The sequence below is a fragment of the Zootoca vivipara genome, chromosome 3 (genome assembly GCF_963506605.1).
Source record: "Zootoca vivipara chromosome 3, rZooViv1.1, whole genome shotgun sequence".
Taxonomy (NCBI): domain Eukaryota; kingdom Metazoa; phylum Chordata; class Lepidosauria; order Squamata; family Lacertidae; genus Zootoca; species Zootoca vivipara.
Window position 1 is genome coordinate 89,003,774 of NC_083278.1, and position 18,320 is coordinate 89,022,093.

The following is an 18,320-nucleotide window of genomic DNA, read 5'->3' on the forward strand; positions in this document are numbered from 1 at the left end:
GTGGAAGCTTGTTAATGCATTTTCCTGGTATAGTGGTACCTTGGTTGTTGAACTTAATCCATTCAGGGAGTCTCTTCGACTTCCGGAACCGTTGGAAAATCAAGGCGCGGCTTCTGATGGCTGCAGGAGCTTCCTGCACTCAATTGGAAGCTGTGGAAGCCACGTCAGAAGTTTGGCTTCCAAAGAACGTCCGAAAACCACAACACTTATCTCCGGGTTTTAGATGTTCAGAAGCCAAAACGTACGAGTACCAAGGCGTTTGAGAACCAAGGTAAGATTATACACCATTTTCCATGTGGAATTCTCCCCACAGAGTCTGGCACCTTCATTATACAGCTTCTGGTGAATGCTGAAGATGCGCCTCTTTACCTTGGCTTTTGAGATGAGAGCCGCATATTTTTAGGACCCACTTTATTTCTGTGATTTAAACTGTTTTTAATATTGTGTTTTAATGTTATAACCCACCCTGGGTTGGCATCCATCTGTCTCGGGAGACAATGAAGGAGTGCGTCTTTGGGGGCGAGGTCAAGCTGTTGGACAGTTGCAGCACCTGCTGTGGCCGTAGAGACCAATGCAGGAGAGCTATGTTTTGTTGCAGCTGGGGCAGATGAAGGCGTCCAGTTGTGCTGCTGCAAATGCACCATGGCGTTTCTTCTCTCTGCTCTCCTTGCAGCAGTCATTCCTCCTCTGCTCACTGCTGTGGACACACAGCCTGACTGCGTGCTTCAGCCATTGCGTTCATCTGCAAGGGATTCCCACACAGCGGAGTTGATGTTGCCAGGCTTCATGTCATGTTTGCAGACATCTTTGTAACACAGATTTGATCTGCCAATTGGCCTGGTGCCAGTAGGCAACCCACTGTAGAGGACTTCCTTGGGGATCCTGCTGGCTTCCATTATGTGGGCATGACCAAGCCAGCGTAGATGTCACTGAGTCAGGAGTGTGAACATGCTGGACCTTAGAATAAAGGATGGGTAAATATTATGTTTAAGATTATGATTATTGCATGTGGAGATGTTTTGGTGGGTGATTTCTATTGCCACACCCCTACTTCTGTTTCCTCCCCACCTGAGCAGAAACATGCCCATTTGTTTCCAGCACCCCCCCACCCACTAAATTAAAGACTATTTCCACCAATTGTCACTTGCTGAAGGCACATCAAAACTTCAGTAACCAAGTATGAGGCAGCTATTCTCTCAAAATCTCTGCACACTAAATATGGGGGATAATCTCAGAGATTGTAATCACATCAAACTTTTTGAAAAAATAATACAGTACAGAGGTATTGAAGTATACTGCTTTCATAATTTTGGTATTTTGTTGCTGCTGCATTTGGGGTGGAGATTGTGGTCGTGTTGTTAATGGCTATAGGGACCTATTGAACATTAGTAAGTTGCTGGGATATTGCCACCCACTACCACCTAATAATAATAATAATAATAATAATAATAATAATAATAATAATATATTTATACCGTGCGCATCTTGCTGGGTTTCCTCAGCCACTCTGGGCGGTTTCCAACAGAAAAATAAAATACAATGATCTATTAAACATTAAAAGCCTCCCTAAACAAAGCCTCCCTAAATAAAAGAGCCAATTGATACAGCTAAATATGATGCTTTTGCAAGAGCGCATAGTTCATTTCTTAAAAAACCAAATAGAAACTGATATTATTCCCTCCCACATCAAATGTACAAACCTTCATTTTGCCAATTGTGCAGCATAGTAACTGAGATCTGGTCACATTTTGCTCTGGTGACATTTTTCTTAAAAGATGCATGCACACACAGGTACAGAAATATCTGTGCACGCTGCATGTTGGTGTGGACTGCAAATGATGGAATAGCAACAAATATTCTAGCCATATTCACAAATGCACAATCCGTCAAAGTCAAGCACTTTTTAAGTCCCACTGATTTCAATGCAACTTAACTGCACCTGTTTAAATCACAACTTAAAAAGCAGGTACTGCTGAGAGCAACTGGACATATTAATGAGTGTGTGATCACAGCCATTAGTAATGAGGAATAAAAAATACTGATTCATTACATGCAATCCACATGTTGAAATAGGCTTCCATAGCTACGTCTTCTGGAGCAGGTGTGCAAAAGCCTCCTGCATGAGGATGGAGGGCTACATCCAGGAACTGACCTGTGCTTGTCTTCCGTCCGTCATGGGGATTCCCACATGGCAGCCTCTGCACTTGTTTGCACGCCAGGCAGTCTGAACTGTGGGCGTGGCAACATGTGCACAGTTTTTCGCTTTGTTCGCTACTGCTCCCTTGTTTTATCGATTGGCACAGATAGGCTTTCTCACCATCTGATTAAACTGTTGCCAAACGATAGAAAGTTCAAGCTAAGGGACAGATTAGATGCCCTGGCAGTAAACCTGCATGTTCAAACGTGGTACAATTCCAGTCATGTAGAAAGAAGTGCTGGAGTGTCGGTTTGAGCAGCAGAGGGATGTGCAAGCAGCGACAGGTTCTTTTAGACACATGTAGAAAACCACAGATGAAACAGCAATGTGATAAAGTAAGGTATATTGTTATTCAGCCCTGGGTTTTGTCATAACATCTTTGGCTGCAATCCTACGTATACTGTTGTGGGAGAAAACAGTGGGGCTTCTTGAGTGATTATCCTTAGAACTGTGCCGTTAAAGCAGTGAATGTGTGCTTTTATATGTAATATTAGGACTACTTGAAGTTGAAAGATAGTCCCGGGACTATCCCTGCTGAAACTATATATGTCTGGGTTTGAGCAGTCAGTCCTTGGATTGCATGTGAGCCAGGTGTCCTCTGCCTTCAGTTCCATGATGAAAGAAAGGTGGGATTTAAATGCAGGAAAACAAATGGTTTTATTTACAATCATTGGTAGCTCACCCTCCCTAGATAGTTCAGGCAGGGTAGGTAACAGCTATAATACAAGAATGTGATGGGTAGCTCAAAGCGTGCCAAGGAACGTCTGCTTGGCAGTTGTCTGCGCTCCTGCTTGGTTGCTCTGACACACTGCAATAGGGGTGCACAACATCTTAACAAAGGAATGGCTGGTTTGGGTGGAGAATGAATCTGTGTTTGTCTGCATTTTAATGAGAAGCACCCTAATTTGCACTTCTGAACCAGAACACGAAGTGGAACACAACTATCTTTTGAAATTTACTCTTTTCTGAATTTTGCAAAGCAGTTCTTCAGCTAGACAATATGCATAGATAAGGCATTTATTAGTGTGAAATTTGCACTTAGCACACACACACATCTTAGTGAAAACAACACACACAAAATTCCTTGGAATTTGTTTGTTTTTTTAAATGCCAATTGCTGCAGGAATTGGAGAACTGAATGTAAGATTGGAAGAATGAGACTCTAAGAGAAACCGAAATGGTCACATTCTTCCATCCCTAATGGCAGTGACCATTTCTTTCACTGCGGCCTCATATCACTAGGGAAATGTCAGCCATGTCAAGGAGCAATACATTACTGTGGGTTTGAACTTGGAGTCTGTTGTTGGCAATGCAGAGATCAGAGGTGCTGCGTTAATTTAGGCAAGTACCCTTGCCAGCCATGCCAATACCCTTTAAAATAGACAAAGCAGTAATTAAAGTAGAAAAATGCTACATACTTGACCCCAGCCAAGCCTAAACAAGAAGCTCTCAGAGTTATTCTTCAAAACGCTTGAGCGCAGACTTTGTTCCATGGGTGTGGGACGACAGCTTTGGATGTTACAAAAAAGCAGTGACAGAGCAAGTGTGAGTGATTTGCACTTCCTGTTTTCATGTTTCCAGTATAATGTGCTGTCTTTAGGTTATGTACTGTCAAGGGCTCCGCAGATCAGAGGGCACACGAAAAAAGAGAGGAACCAAAAATGGGAACAAAGCAACAGGATGCAATTAAGAAACCTATATGTTTATTTTTATATTTTCAACACAGCCTTCCTCCAATGAGTTTAAAGCATACAAGGTTCCCCCCTGCCTCTGCTCTCTTCACAGCTAATTGCCCTAATGCTTATTCTCCTTGTACCCTCCTTTTCACCCAGTCTCCTACATTACTTCTTCCCTCTATGCAGTACCTACATCTGCGAAACGGAAGCAAAATAAACCTAATTTGCTATAATTTCAGCCATCCATCATGAAGTCACTGACTGCACTGACAACAAGATTAAGAGGAATTGGGAGGATGTTGATTACTTTGAGCTTTGTGTTTCTGTACAACATATTTATTTTTTCATGCTGTCATTTCTAAATTATGGTGGTTTTTTTTAAAAAAAGTGTTGTGATTGTGACTGCTGTGATTCTTGAGTGCTGTCTTTTACTGCTGCAAGCTGTTTCACTGCATTTTATGACCTACTGTAAATGTAAATTACGTTGGAAACTTTGAGTTGAGGGGCATTATTTAAGTGTTTCCGTTAAATTATACTATAAACCACCCTGTGATCCTCAGATAAAGGGTGGTGTAGAAATTCAATAAATAAAAATAAAATCACAATGTACTATGGGATCAGAGCCATTCTGAAATTACTGGTCCCCAAACAGTGGCTTGATATCAGTAGTGTATCGCATTTTAGAAGAAAAAGTCATGCTAGATAGACATATCAACAACAATGAGTCACGTGGCAGTGCATATTTTGCGGCATTAGCTTTCAGAGGCTGCAGCCCTCTTTATCAAATGCATGACCCTGAGACCGCAGGCTGCTTATAGTCTTCCAGATTGTGCTTCTAGATTGGGGACAACAAATGAGTTGATCCTGAATGGAAACAAAATTTCAGCAGAAATTTTACCAAACAACAGCAGAATCTTGTGCATATCCAGTGGGACTTGCTTCCAGGTAAGTGTGTTTAGGATTGCAGACTAAGAAGAGTAATCTCAAGATATTTTGGTATCCAGTGCAGAAAATAGAAATGGAGTCCCCATAATGAATTGTATACATCTAGTTGTCAATCCTGGGTGTAGCCAGGATTATTGGGGAGGGGGCAGGACTTTGTTGGGGAGCAGACTTTTGTTGGGGGGGGGGAGAACTGATGTGATTGGTCGGTTAGTTAAGTATTTCTATTGTTTTACTGGATTGGGGGGGGGGGAGCTGCCTCCATGTCCCCCCCTTGGCTATGCCCATGTTGTCAATAGCATAATTTGATATGCTTCCTATTTGCATCCTTTTTTTAAAAGGATAACATTAAAATGAATAGACAGGAATAATGCAGAAGAGTCAAATGTCTGTAGGGCCACGAGATACAACCAAATAAGTTTGTATTAATAACTAAAGCATGTTGTTTGGCATCCTTCAGCGGTGCGCAAAAGCTGTTGCAAGACAACTTCCATATTCTTATTTATTTATGAAGAGACGGTCATTTTTGTACAAAAATTTAAAAATTACACTGACCTAAGACTTACAATCTAAAAGACACAATACAAAAGGGAAAAGGTATGAGGAGGGAAGAGGAAAACAAGCAAACACAGGTACCAGAACTTAAGAGGACACAGTTCTAGGAGAAGAGGAGCTAAATCAGGTATCCCCAAACTGTGGCCCTCCAGATATTTTGGCCTACAACTCCCATGATTCCTAGCTAAGAGGACCTGTGGTCAGGGATGATGGGAATTATAGTCCAAAAAATCTGGAGGGCCGAAGTTTGGGGATGCCTGAGCTAAATGGTAGCTGGTCTGACTCATATTTCTCCTGTAACAGCAAAGTACTGTAGAGGCATTAATTGAAGGCAGTTGTAGCACCAGAAAAAGTACAGTACATCCTATTGGCTGTGACCAGTACTATTATTTCTAGAAAAAGAGGTGCTGGAACTCACCATGAACGCCTCTCTCATTCTCTTAGAATGGCAATGGCGCCTACCTGAGAGGTGCCGAAACCCACCTGAGTGGTGCTGGAACTGACTTATAGCAAGTTCTGGCTGAAAAAAAGAAGCCTTGGTTGTAACAGAGCTGATTTTTAGGTGTGCTTATGATTGCAGCCTTATTTCAATCTCCCGTTATTAATTCAATGATCATGTGTAGGTGAAAACCTTCTTTTCTTCATGTCCCTGTGGGGGTCCAGCAATGGGCGTCTGGGGTGGTGTGGAGGTTTAAGAAGCAACTTGACTTGATGGGACATTTGCACCCCTACCCCTTTGGACATGTTAAACTAGGGAATTTGCTGCTGCAAGAAGTCGAGAGGGCCACTTACTTGAATGACTCTAAAAGAGGGTTAGACAAATTAATGGAGGATAAGGCTACTCGTGGCAACTATTCAATATGACTATGCTGTACCTACACTTTTGGAGGCAGTATGCTTTTGAATACCAGTGTCTCTGGGAATCGCAGGTGCGGAGAGTGCTGTTGTGCTCAGGTCCTGGTTTTGGGCTGACCATAGGCACCTGGCTGACCACGGTGAGAATAATAATAATAATAATAATAATAATAATATATTATCTATACCCACCATCTGGTTGGGTTTCCCCAGCCACTCTGGGCTGCTCCCAACAGAATATTAAAAACACAATAAAACACCAAACATTTAAAAATTCCCTAAACAGGGCAGCTTTCAGATGTCTTCGAAAAGTCAGAGAGTTGTTTATTTCCTTGACATCTGATGGGAGGGCATTCCACAGGGCGGGTGCCACTACCGAGAAGGCCCTCTGCCTGGTTCCCTGTAACCTCACTTCTCAGTGAGGGAACTGCCAGAAGGCCCTCAGCGCTGGACCTCAGTGTCTGGGCAGAGTGATGGGGGTGGAGACGCTCCTTCAGGTATACAGGACCGAGGCCGTTTAGGGCTTTAAAGGTCAGCACCAACACTCTGAATTGTGTTTGGAAACTTACTGGGAGTCAATGTAGGTCTTTCAGGACCGGTCTTGGCAGCCACTCCCAGTCAGGATGCTGGGACTAGATGGGCCCTTGGCCAGATGCAGCAGGACTCTTCTTATACTTGGTCTGGTCCTGTGTACTGTATAAAAATATACTTCAGGCCTCAAGACTTGGGTTAATCTTGCCAGAGCACATTCCCAAAGGACCGTTTCCCCTTTTCAGTGAGCAAAGTCAAGGCCGCACCTCCCTGCACGAAATTAAGACTGAAAAAGGAAACGGGCTCCAGGGAGGGTTGGGGGGAAAGCAACTGCTCTTCCGGCATGCATGCACTGCACTCTCCTACGTGGGCACACATTGCATTATTATTATTGCCTTGCGGGTGGCTTTGAACGGAGACCCCCGGCTGCAAAGCTGCAGCAGCCCCAGCTTGGGATCTCGTTCTGCCAAAAGGAGTTGAAAAGGTTTTTAAATAGCTGCAGCAAGTTATACATAGTAAGAGCGAGCGAGGGGTGGAAAAACGGATGCTGTATCTTTAACCCACAACGGCTGGAGCAGATTTTGTTCTGAGCTAGTTAACAATGGAAACTTTTTTTTTAAGTGTTTCCCTCCATCGGTCCTGCCAAGCACCAGAGAGAGAGAAAAAAATGAAAAGAAACTTGTTCCGCTGAGTTCAACCCCAGACAGGCTCACAACTTCCTTCCTGTGCTTTCCGACCCCCTCCCCTCCCTACTCTCTCTCTCTCTCTCCCTCTCTCTCCCGCACATTCAACAAACGTTGAAGAAGCAGCCAATGACAAGGGCGGTGTTGCAAAAGTCGAGCGCTGAGCACGGCGGCAGATCGGCCAACAAAACAAAAGTTCTCGATTCTGCCGACCAAACCATTCACTCGCTCTTTTGCAGCTCGGCTGCGGAGAGACAGAGGAGGGGCAGTGAACGGACGCCGGAAAAAGTTGCGATCTGACTGTTGGAAATAATTTCTGGGGTGTTTGGAAGTTTGCGCGCCTTGATGCTAGGAGATGTGAACTAAAGGTGCAACAGCCTCTCTGCGGAACAGGTAAGGCCAACCTCTCCTATTTCGCTCTGTGCATACCGACATTCCCCCCCCCCCCCCAGCTCGGCCGAGGGGGGATCGCTCCTTTCGCAGACCCTGTAGGAGCAGAAGAGATTTTTAGGCTGAGTGCGCGGGCGGGCGGGCAACGGCGCACACATTTATTTCACAATGGCTATTTCTCAAGAGGTTGCCGAACTGCGCTCAACTGGCAATGGGGCTCCGAGTCCTTGCAGGTTCCTTCGGCAGGAGGGGGGCGGGCTCCGACAAGCTGCCTTTTTCGGGCAAGATCAGCTGGAGTACAAAACCCAAAAAGTCCCACGCAGACTTCCAGAGAAGCGAAATGTATCCGTTACGATGAGAGGCGATTTAGCCAACGGAATTAGATCTGCGACGGGGGTGGAGGGCATTTAGATGCTGATCTGCAGTTACTTACCTTTGTTTGTTTGTTTGTATGGGTAGAAATCGCCAACATTTATTTGTCCTGTGTAGCGTGACGGTAAGGCATCCATCACGGGGGTTTAGACTGCGCATAAACACACATGGCCACGTTCAACATGTTTACCCAATATCTAATGCACATCGCCTCCTTTCCTCTCCCTCGACATTTGGACGCACTCAGAGTTTCCATAAAGGGAGCTGTAATTTTAATGAGCCGTTCAGGTAGCACAGAGAACCAGCAAGTACGCCACGGTTGACTCCCGCCCCCGCCCCCGCCCCCAGGTAGACGCAACACTGGAGAAAAGTGTGCCTTGTACTTAACGGAGTCACCAGAGGTATTTGCAGTACTGCTTGTACAAAAACAGTGTATGCAAGAATTCTGCAAACTAAGGTACATGTAAACACACAGATGCATAGGGAGTCCCAACAGCCAGGGGTGCATTCAGCTGTGGGTTTTGTTTTGCTATACAAGCTTAGTTTTACACGGAGGTGCTCAGAAATGTGGAATTGCAAGAAAAGTGCTTAAAAGCAGAATTTCAAATATGCATACATTATGTATAAAAACAGAGCCACAAGACATGTCATTTGTGGTGTTCTGAGAAGCCATAGGCAACAAGGGGAGGGGGAGAGGTAGCATATGTGCATAGGAATGTCAAGGAAAAAACAGGGAACATAAGCATAGCCTTGGTCCAGAGGGTTACGCAATCCTAAGAACAAACTCATGCTAATATGTGTAGCTATGCACAGTGGGTTTTGTATATAGCAATTGATTGTGCTCACAAAAGCAGTGCTGCTAATACTAAACATGGCGCTCAGCTTTAGGAGTCCATGTCTAGTTTAGCTGTGATATTTGGGGGGCTTGAACAAGGCACTTTTAACCTTTGAAATCTTGTAGCAACAACATGGGCTTTGCCTTCCTTGCGAGGGTGGAGTTAGAATGCAAGGAATCACAAGTGGGGGGGGGGAGTGCTCTGGCAGAAAGGTCCAGCTTGTGAGATTTCCTTTGGCATCTGGCTGGCCATGACGAGAACAGGATGCTGGACTAAGTGGGCATTTGACTGATCCTGCGTTCTTCTTATGTCATTATGACTTGCAGTTATGGAGTGTTAAAAAATAGTGTGAATACTTAAAATTCAGCAGCCAGGTTGCTCACTGGGACAAGATGGTTTAAGTTAGCGGTTTTCAACCAGGGTGCTGTGGAACCCAGGGGTGCCTTGAATGATGTTCAGGGACGCCTCGGGCAACACTGGCCTCTGTCCCTCTTTTCCTTCCCTCCCTCCCTGGATGCCTTCTTGCATCTCTGCCTCCCAAAGACTTGCACAGCTGTTGGTTGCAGCAGCCCTGGCTACAAGCTCCGCAGGCAAATTGGTGCCTCTTGGGCTCGTCAGGGAGTGCTGGTTGCCAGGAGCTTAGATAGCCTCAGAGTAAGTAAGCAAGCAGCCCAGCCAGCCAGTCCGCCAGCCCTTGCTGTTGGGAATGGACAAGCAAGTCCTATGCCCCTGTGTGGCAGTGTGAGGAGGCATCTCTCTTTGGGATGAGGGTGGGGCAGCTCAGAGGCCAGGGGTGGCAGCAGCGACTGCCCAGAGGACTCCCAAGGAAAGGGGGCTAAGTGAACGCTCCACAAGGGAGGGTGTTTGAAAAAGGGTGAGAGGCTGCCAGCTCTGCAGGCAAGGGGTGACATAATCTGGCTCCTGAGCCCCACAAGGATGCTGCAGAAAGAACGTACAGTAGTTGTTCATGGGAGCCGTGGACTCAAAAAAGTCGAAAATCTCTGGTTTAAGCATATAACACCAAAAGTGGTCCAGTTGCACTGGCTGACTATTAGTTTCCAGGCCCAATTCAAAGTGCTGGCTTTGACCTACAAATCCCTAAATGGCTCAGGACTGCAATATGGAGTGCTACCTCTTCACATATGAACTGATCCAGACCCTGCTATCATCATATGAGCTTCCTCTGTGTGCTTCCTCTGTGGCAGGTCTGGAGGGTGGCCACACAAGAATAGGCCTTTTCTGTGGTGGCTTACCACTTGTGGTATGCTCTCCTCAATAGGCCTGCCTGGTGCCTGCGTTACATATATTTAAGTGCCAGGCAAAAACATTCCTCTTCTCCTAGGCCTTTGGTTAATTGAACAATCTATGGCCTTTTAAACTGGGGAGGGAGGTATTGTTTTTGTTCATTATTACGGTATGTATTTCTGTGTTTTATATTTTAATCCGCCCTGTGATCCTTGAATGAAGGGCAGTGTAGAAATTCAATTAATAACAATCATAATATTGTCTTCAAATGAACAAATTTATTGTGGGTTTTGGGGAAGAGTCCACTTAATCAGTTACGTAAAGTGTTGCTCTTGGGACTAAACTAGACAAGGCAAAGGAGATCTATGAATAGGAACTCCTACATTTTTTAAAAATGCTATTAATAGCTGTGGGGTGGGGGAGAGGAATTCCGATCTGGACCTCAGTGATGAGGGAGAGGATGTTAGCCCTTTCGCCTATGCTATTTTCCTGATTAAAATTGCTTCTCCAGCTGTTATTAGCACCATTTGGCAAAGCATACAGGTATTACTGAGGAACTGGGAAAACAATGCAGATTAAATACTCTTCTATAACCATAATTCAGATTATATTTGCCCATGGCTGCTTTTTTAAACCATGGTCAATCTAGTTCATAATTTTCTCTAGGTTGTGCCTTCAGAGGGTGGAAATATACAGTGTCCATGAAGGCTAACACTTTCATGCATTTGATGCAGGGGACTTGAACCACTAAAGGTTGTGCCACAATAAATGTGTTGATCTTTAAGGTGATACAAGGCTCACTGTTGATAACATTAACTCTTGACTATTTACAGGTTGGGACACATATGTTCAGGGGCCAGAAGCCTATAGTGTAACACCACACAGGGATAAGATGTTCTTTTTACTGATAACCACTAGCATCATAATAATCTTCAAAGGTTTGCACTGAAAGATGAGAGAAATTCCTTGTAAATTGTTGTTGTTTAGTCGTTTAGTCGTGTCCAACTCTTCGTGACCCCATGGACCAGAGCACGCCAGGCACTCCTGTCTTGCACTGCCTCCCGCAGTTTGGTCAAACTCATGTTCGTAGCTTCGAGAACACTGTCCAACCATCTCATCCTCTGTCATCCCCTTCTCCAAGTGCCCTCAATCTCTCCCAACATCAGGGTCTTTTCCAGGGAGTGTTCTCTTCTCATGAGGTGGCCAAAGTATTAGAGCCTCAGCTTCACGATCTGTCCTTCCAGTGAGCACTCAGGGCTGATTTCCTTAAGAATGGATAGGTTTGATCTTCTTGCAGTCCATGGGACTCTCAAGAGTCTCCTCCAGCACCATAATTCAAAAGCATCAATTCTTCGGCGATCAGCCTTCTTTATGGTCCAGCTCTCACTTCCATACATCACTACTGGGAAAACCATAGCTTTAACTATACAGACCTTTGTCGGCAAGGTGATGTCTCTGCTTTTTAAGATGCTGTCTAGGTTTGTCATTGCTTTTCTCCCAAGAAGCAGGTGTCTTTTAATTTCGTGACTGCTGTCATCGTCTGCAGTGATCAAGGAGCCCAAGAAAGTAAAATCTCTCACTGCCTCCATTTCTTCCCCTTCTATTTGCCAGGAGGTGATGGGACCAGTGGCCATGATCTTGGTTTTTTTCATGTTGAGCTTCAGACCATATTTTGCACTCTCCTCTTTCACCCTCATTAAAAGGTTCTTTAATTCCTCCTCACTTTCTGCCATCAAGGTTGTGTCATCTGCATATCTGAGGTTGTTGATATTTCTTCTGGCAATCTTAATTCCGGCTTGGGATTCATCTAGTCCAGCCTTTCGCATGATGAATTCTGCATATAAGTTAAATAAGCAGGGAGACAATATACAACCTTGTCGTACCCCTTTCCCAATTTTGAACCAATCAGTTGTTCCATATCCAGTTCTAACTGTAGCTTCTTGTCCCACATAGAGATTTCTCAGGAGACAGATGAGGTGATCAGGCACTCCCATTTCTTTAAGAACTTGCCATAGTTTGCTGTGGTCAACACAGTCAAAGGCTTTTGCATAGTCAATGAAGCAGAAGTAGATGTTTTTCTGGAACTCTCTAGCTTTCTCCATAATCCAGTGCATGTTTGCTATTTGGTCTCTGGTTCCTCTGCCCCTTCGAAATCCAGCTTGCACTTCTGGGAGTTCTCGGTCCACATACTGCCTAAGCCTGCCTTGTAGAATTTTAAGCATAACCTTGCTAGCGTGTGAAATGAGCGCAATTGTGCGGTAGTTGGAGCATTCTTTGGCACTGCCCTTCTTCGGGATTGGGATGTAGACTGATCTTCTCCAATCCTCTGGCCATTGCTGAGTTTTCCAAACTTGCTGGCATATTGGGTGTAGCACCTTAACAGCATCATCTTTTAAAATTTTAAATAGTTCAGCTGGAATATCATCACTTCCACTGGCCTTGTTATTAGCAGTGCTTTCTAAGGCCCATTTGACTTCACTCTCCAAGATGTCTGGCTCAAGGTCAGCAACCACACTACCTGGGGTGTACGAGACCTCCATATCTTTCTGGTATAATTCCTCTGTGTATTCTTGCCACCTCTTCTTGATGTCTTCTGCTTCTGTTAGGTCCTTACCACTTTTGTCCTTTATTATGGTAATCTTTGTACGAAATGTTCCTTTCATATCTCCAATTTTCTTTCATATCTCCAATTTTCTTCCTTGTAAGTAGACAGATGCAAAAAAACCAAATGTTTTTTCATGCAGGCAGGTACATAAAATTGCCGAAGTTTTATTTATGGTTAAGCAGCGTACAATTTTTGTTAAATAAATAAATGGGCAGCTGAATTCACAGAGGTAGTCACAATGTGAAAGGCATTAAATGCACACAATAAAGGTCTGCATCACACAACTTCACATTGCTGAATCGGGACTAGAGCAAACCACACAGATGCATATCAGACTTAAAAGCTGTAAGTGTTTCTATGCCCAAAGTTTTAGTGGCATTACAACAGTACACCCATACATAATAATAAATGCATCTGTACCAACTCTGGTACAGGAGGAAGTAACTGCGTATTATGTTATCCAATCCTATGCATATTTAGTCATAAATAAATCCCACTAAATTCAGTTGGTGCTTATTCTCACAAAAGTTCCTAAGACCGCAGCCTTGGATAGCTTGTTAATACATGAAGTAACTCTGCCCAGGTTTCAGCAAGTTGCCCACAAATTCAAATCATATGACAAGGTATATAGCAACTGACAGGGTGCACAGGTACAGTGTAAGGTAGTATGGTATAAAATAAAGGAATGGTGTGAAGCAGGATAGTTCACATCCAAAGAGACATGTCAGTAGCTCTCCTTCCCTCAGTCTTGTCATGCCTTTTGTCTTTACAGCGCAATTTTCCACTTCAAGTAGGCTCTCACACGATTAGCCCCATGACCATGGGCAGATGCCCCCAATCAAGAAATTAATAAAAAAAGTTTAACTAACTGACCAATCATGTCACAGGTAGCTTGGTTCTGCCCCCCTATAAATCCTGCCCTCCTAACATAAATCCTGACTACGTACGCCCATTAGATTTGTGAGTCTCTTGGCATCCCCACCACAGTCTCTCAGGCCTACATCTAGGGCTGCCCATTACACATTCCCATTACACAACTCTTGCCTCCATTTGTTTTAAATAAATGGGTGGGGGAGAGCTCAACTTTTAGTCACACCACCTCACTTCCTCCACCCTTGTGGATACATCTTCACCTATAATTTCCTTCAAAGCAATGGCCAGAGCTATTAACATCCCTTCGCATCCTACCAGCAAGTCTAAGACTTTTATTTGCCCAAACTTTAATGTCAGAGTTAAGATCTGGGGGCTAATAAGGAGATTTGCCCATGGCTCCTTGCTGTGCCCCAACCCTTTTGATCTCTTCCAATAGCATCTCTCCCTGGACCAGCCTGCTCTGTGGAAGGGGGGGCTATTGGGTTGTTGTTTTTATATTTATTATGTGATTTTATATCTTGGTTTTATTCTGTGAACTGCCCTGAGACCCCTGGGTATAGAGCGGTATATAAATTCAATAAATACTAATAATATGCCTGGTCCAGAGGCACTCATGTGTCTGCAGATCTCACTTCTCTCAGTATTCCTGTGACTATGCTTATGGCGCTGTGGGTTAAACCACTGAGCCTAGGGCTTGCTGATCAGAAGGTCGGCGGTTCGAATCCCTGTGACGGGGTGAGCTCCCGTTGCTTGGTCCCAGCTCCTGCCAACCTAGCAGTTCGAAAGCACGTCAAAATGCAAGTAGATAAATAGGAACCGCTACAGCGGGAAGGTAAACGGCGTTTCCATGTGCTGCTCTGGTTTGCCATAAGCGGCTTTGTCATGCTGGCCACATGACCTGGAAGCTATACGCTGGCTCCCTCGGCCAATAATGCGAGATGAGCGTGCAACCCCAGAGTCGGTCATGACTGGACCTAATGGTCAGGGGTCCCTTTACCTATGCTTACTTTAGGGAAAGTTACTCATCCAGATATAAGTGCTTGCTTTTCTTTTCTTTTTCATTATTTATATATCCCCGAGGCCGTGCCTTGGCATTGAAACCAGAGCGGCTATGATTTTGGACTAGTATGGTCTCCGTAGGTTCAGTTTAATTTTGGGTTTAATGGATGAAATGCTGGGTTTGACCAAAGTACGGTATGTTCTTGTGTCCCCCCCTCCGCCTTACATTAAATACAGTGCACTAAACATTGCGGTAGAGGAAATAATGGGTCGGTTCACCCCCCCCCCCATCCGGATTTGAAATAAGGTTCCGTTTGCTAGCAGCGCTGTCTGTGGAAAGACACATTAAATTTAGTCCTGGTTTGCCGTGCGGGCATTTAAACGCTCTCCATAGTTATAAGAGGAGAGCCTGAGCCGCAGCTACTCCCTCACGGCCGCCAACCCAGCCCATGAGCAGCGAGCTTCGCCGCCATTGGCCGAGCCGCGCATGTCGCGGCCAATCAGCGCGCGCGGCTAAAGACGCCTCGGTTTTCCCGCGCTCACTGTCCCTCTTCTCTCTCCCTCTCTCCTCAGTTGTTTATGGAGCGGCGGGCCGGGGCCAGCACACCGCCTCTGCGCTCCTTCGGCTGCTCCCTGGGCGATGCTGCAGCCGCCACTCCTGCCGCCGCCACCGCCGGCCCTGAGAGGACGTGGGCTGCTCGGCAGAGGCTGACCTGGGAGGAGGAGGAGGTGGCGGAGGAGGAGGAAGAAGAAGCGGCGCCTGTTCCCCGGCAGCCGGACCCTTTACTATGGCCGTGTCCTGCTATACGCTCAACAGCCTAGTGATCATGAAGAGCGGCGAGGAAGACGAGGAGAAGGGCGGCTGCGGAGGCGGCAGGAGCAAGACGCCGCCCGTGACGCGCAGGCAGGTGCTGCCTGGTCTGGTCCCGGGAACCGAGAGGCACAGCAGCTACTGCCCGCTGCCCGGGCGCTCCAGCGCTGCTGCCACCCCAGCTTTCCTGTTCCCTCCGGCGGAGCCGCTGCTGCTGCAGGCAGGGAGCGAGGAGGACGCTGCGCCCCGCGGGCCCCGCCGCCGGCTTAGCAGCCCCAGCTGGGCGAGCCCTCCTGGCCGCTCGCCTTCGCCCGGCTTGGAAGAGGCGCGCAGGACGGCACGGCTCCTGCAGCGGCAGAACGTGCAAGTGACTCAGAAAGTGGGGCTCTTCGAGGCGCACATCCAGGCGCAGAGCTCCGGGGGCGCCTTCCTCCTCAAGAGTCCGGGCGCGGGCAGGAGGAGGTCGCCTTCGCCGAGCCCGTCTCGGAGCGCGCAAGTGCTTGGACGCGCACCGGAGGCGGGCTCGAAGCAGCAGCGGCAGCAGGAGAAGGGGGCGACCGTCGAGGGGCCGGAGAACCCTCTGGCCCGACTAGAGAACACGGGGAGGACGCCGGAGCAGGAGGCGGAGAAGAGAAAGACGGGCTCTCCGGTTGCGCAAGGCGCGATGGAGACGGAGAACGGGCCTCTTCTCAGAGCACAGCGCCCAGAGGCGGAGGAGATGGGCGGCAGGAGAACTGGAGCGCAGGAGTCCAAAGAGTTGGAGAGCAAGTCGCCTCCGGCGCGCGGCTCCGAGGAGAGGGAGAAAGGGGACACCTCGCCAAAGGCGCACCCTCGGGGCGCGATGGACAGGACTTCCAGGACGCAGGAGTCGGGGAAGGAGGAGAGGAGGCAGGGGTCCGGTGGGGCGCAGGACTTGGAGAAGAGAAGCGGCTCCTCTGAATGCCAGGACTCCAGAGACGTGGTGGGCGCGAGGAGATGTCAAGGGGCGTCAGGGGTGACGGGCAACGCGAGGCAGCTCCTTGAAGACGATGCGCGGCGTTCCCGGGGGCCGCCCAAGGTGAGCGGGTCCTCCGAGGCTCCAGATTTCTTAGAAGGCGTGCTGGGGAGGAGCGGCTTTCGTGGAGGGCAGGGCTCCGACGCAACGGAGAAGCCCCTTGGAGAGCCGCTCCCGGCAGGAGACCCGCCTTGTGTTGCCAAGACTGACGGCGAGGAGGGTAGCAGCAGCAGCAGCTGCTTGCTGGTTGTGGAGTGCTCTGCGAAGAAGCTGCCGCTGGCACCCAAGCCTTCCCCAGACATCATGGCTGAAGCTAACGGAGCTGGGCTGCAAGAGCAGCAGCATCCTGGACGGCAGCAGCCTCTGCCTGGGACCTCGGGAGCCCTAGAGCAGCAGGAGCAGGGAAAGCCCCTGATGGAAGCTGAGAGTTGCTGTGGAGGAGGAGGAAGCAGCATCCCTGCTGTCATAGTGACTGACCTGGGTGCTCAGGAGGAGGAAGAGGCAGGAGGAAGCCCCCGAAAGAACATGCCTGTCAGGAAGTTGTCTTCCTCCTCAGCCTCTTCCACTGGCTTTTCCTCATCCTGGGAAGAGTCTGAGGAAGACATCTCCAGCGATCCCGAGAGATCCTTGGACCAGAGCCCAGCCTTCCTGCAAACCCTGGATAAACCAAGAGTGGTAAGTTCTGAGCAAAGCAAGTGTCAGACAATAAGAGAGATCACCAGCAAGTTTCTCAATAGCTTGCCTCTGCAGGTGATGGGCGTCTCCTCTGCCCTTTTCGGAAGGGAATCCTCTTAAAGAGGAATAAGTTGTTCACTCACTTTTTGATCTGTTTCTGTGCTGGTGCTTATGATCACTTTACTTTTGCCTTCCCTTAATGTTTCTTGTGTTTGGCTTATTCCATCAAGTTTCATTCTGCTAAGAGTGAAATGAGATAACCCGCATCTTCACGCTAAGGAGTCACACAAGTGACGTTTCCATTAGGTGTGTTCATCATTATGTTGTGCGGGAAATCTGGAAAAGGAAAACAGAGTTTGGTGGGGGAAAGGAACCAGAACAGGGTGGTAACAACTCATTTTGAGGGTAAATCCAGAGGTGCCAGAGGGCAAGGGGCACCAGGGCTTCCTGCGGTGTGACAAAGACCACCATACACTCAGAGTGGTTTGATTTAAACAAAGGTGATTTAAATTGTTTGAATTGTTAAGGAAAAAGAACAAATTTAAATGATTGATTTAAATGCAGTTTCTTATTTTGAAATTCCTGTAAATTTGCACAGGCATGCTTACTAGCTGGTTACTATAATAATTTAAATGTATTAGCTTTTAATTAAATAGAGCCTTTATGCATAGCTGAGACAAGAGACAAATTTCTATCTGGCACTCTCTTTACACATTCAAGAATACCAAACAACATTACTTCTCTTACTTGATCGCTAAGTAAGAGTATATTTATTTGGAAGGAAGCCCCACTGAAGAAAGTGGAACTTCTGAAAAAAGACTGCACAGAATTTCACTTTGAAGTATTGAGACCATAAGGGCTATTATCTATTGAACAAAATAGTGTTTATTAATGTGATTGAGAGAAATGTCCATGGCATTTGGTTAGTAGGCTCATAAATATTCATAATATGAGAACTGAACATATTGCAGAACTCAGGAAGTTGAAGGGTTTAATTAGGAGTACGTGATCATCCATATGGGCTCTTTGGATGATCCTGGCAGTATACAAGATGGCATCTTTTGGATCCTAGTACCAGCGA

The 18,320-nt window shown here is 46.7% G+C and overlaps 1 protein-coding gene across 1 annotated transcript in view; it reads left to right on the plus strand.

Annotated features, from left to right (window-relative positions):
* Nucleotides 1–7,365: 7,365 nt before the first annotated feature.
* The window catches only part of ITPKB (inositol-trisphosphate 3-kinase B), a 96,757-nt gene continuing 85,802 nt past the window's right edge, over nucleotides 7,366–18,320 (plus strand). The window contains exons 1-2 of the mRNA XM_035111457.2: nucleotides 7,366–7,832; nucleotides 15,333–17,239. Coding sequence (XP_034967348.1) covers nucleotides 15,548–17,239 — 1,692 coding nt within the window. The 5' untranslated portion in view covers nucleotides 7,366–7,832; nucleotides 15,333–15,547. The remainder of the gene's footprint in view (nucleotides 7,833–15,332; nucleotides 17,240–18,320) is intronic.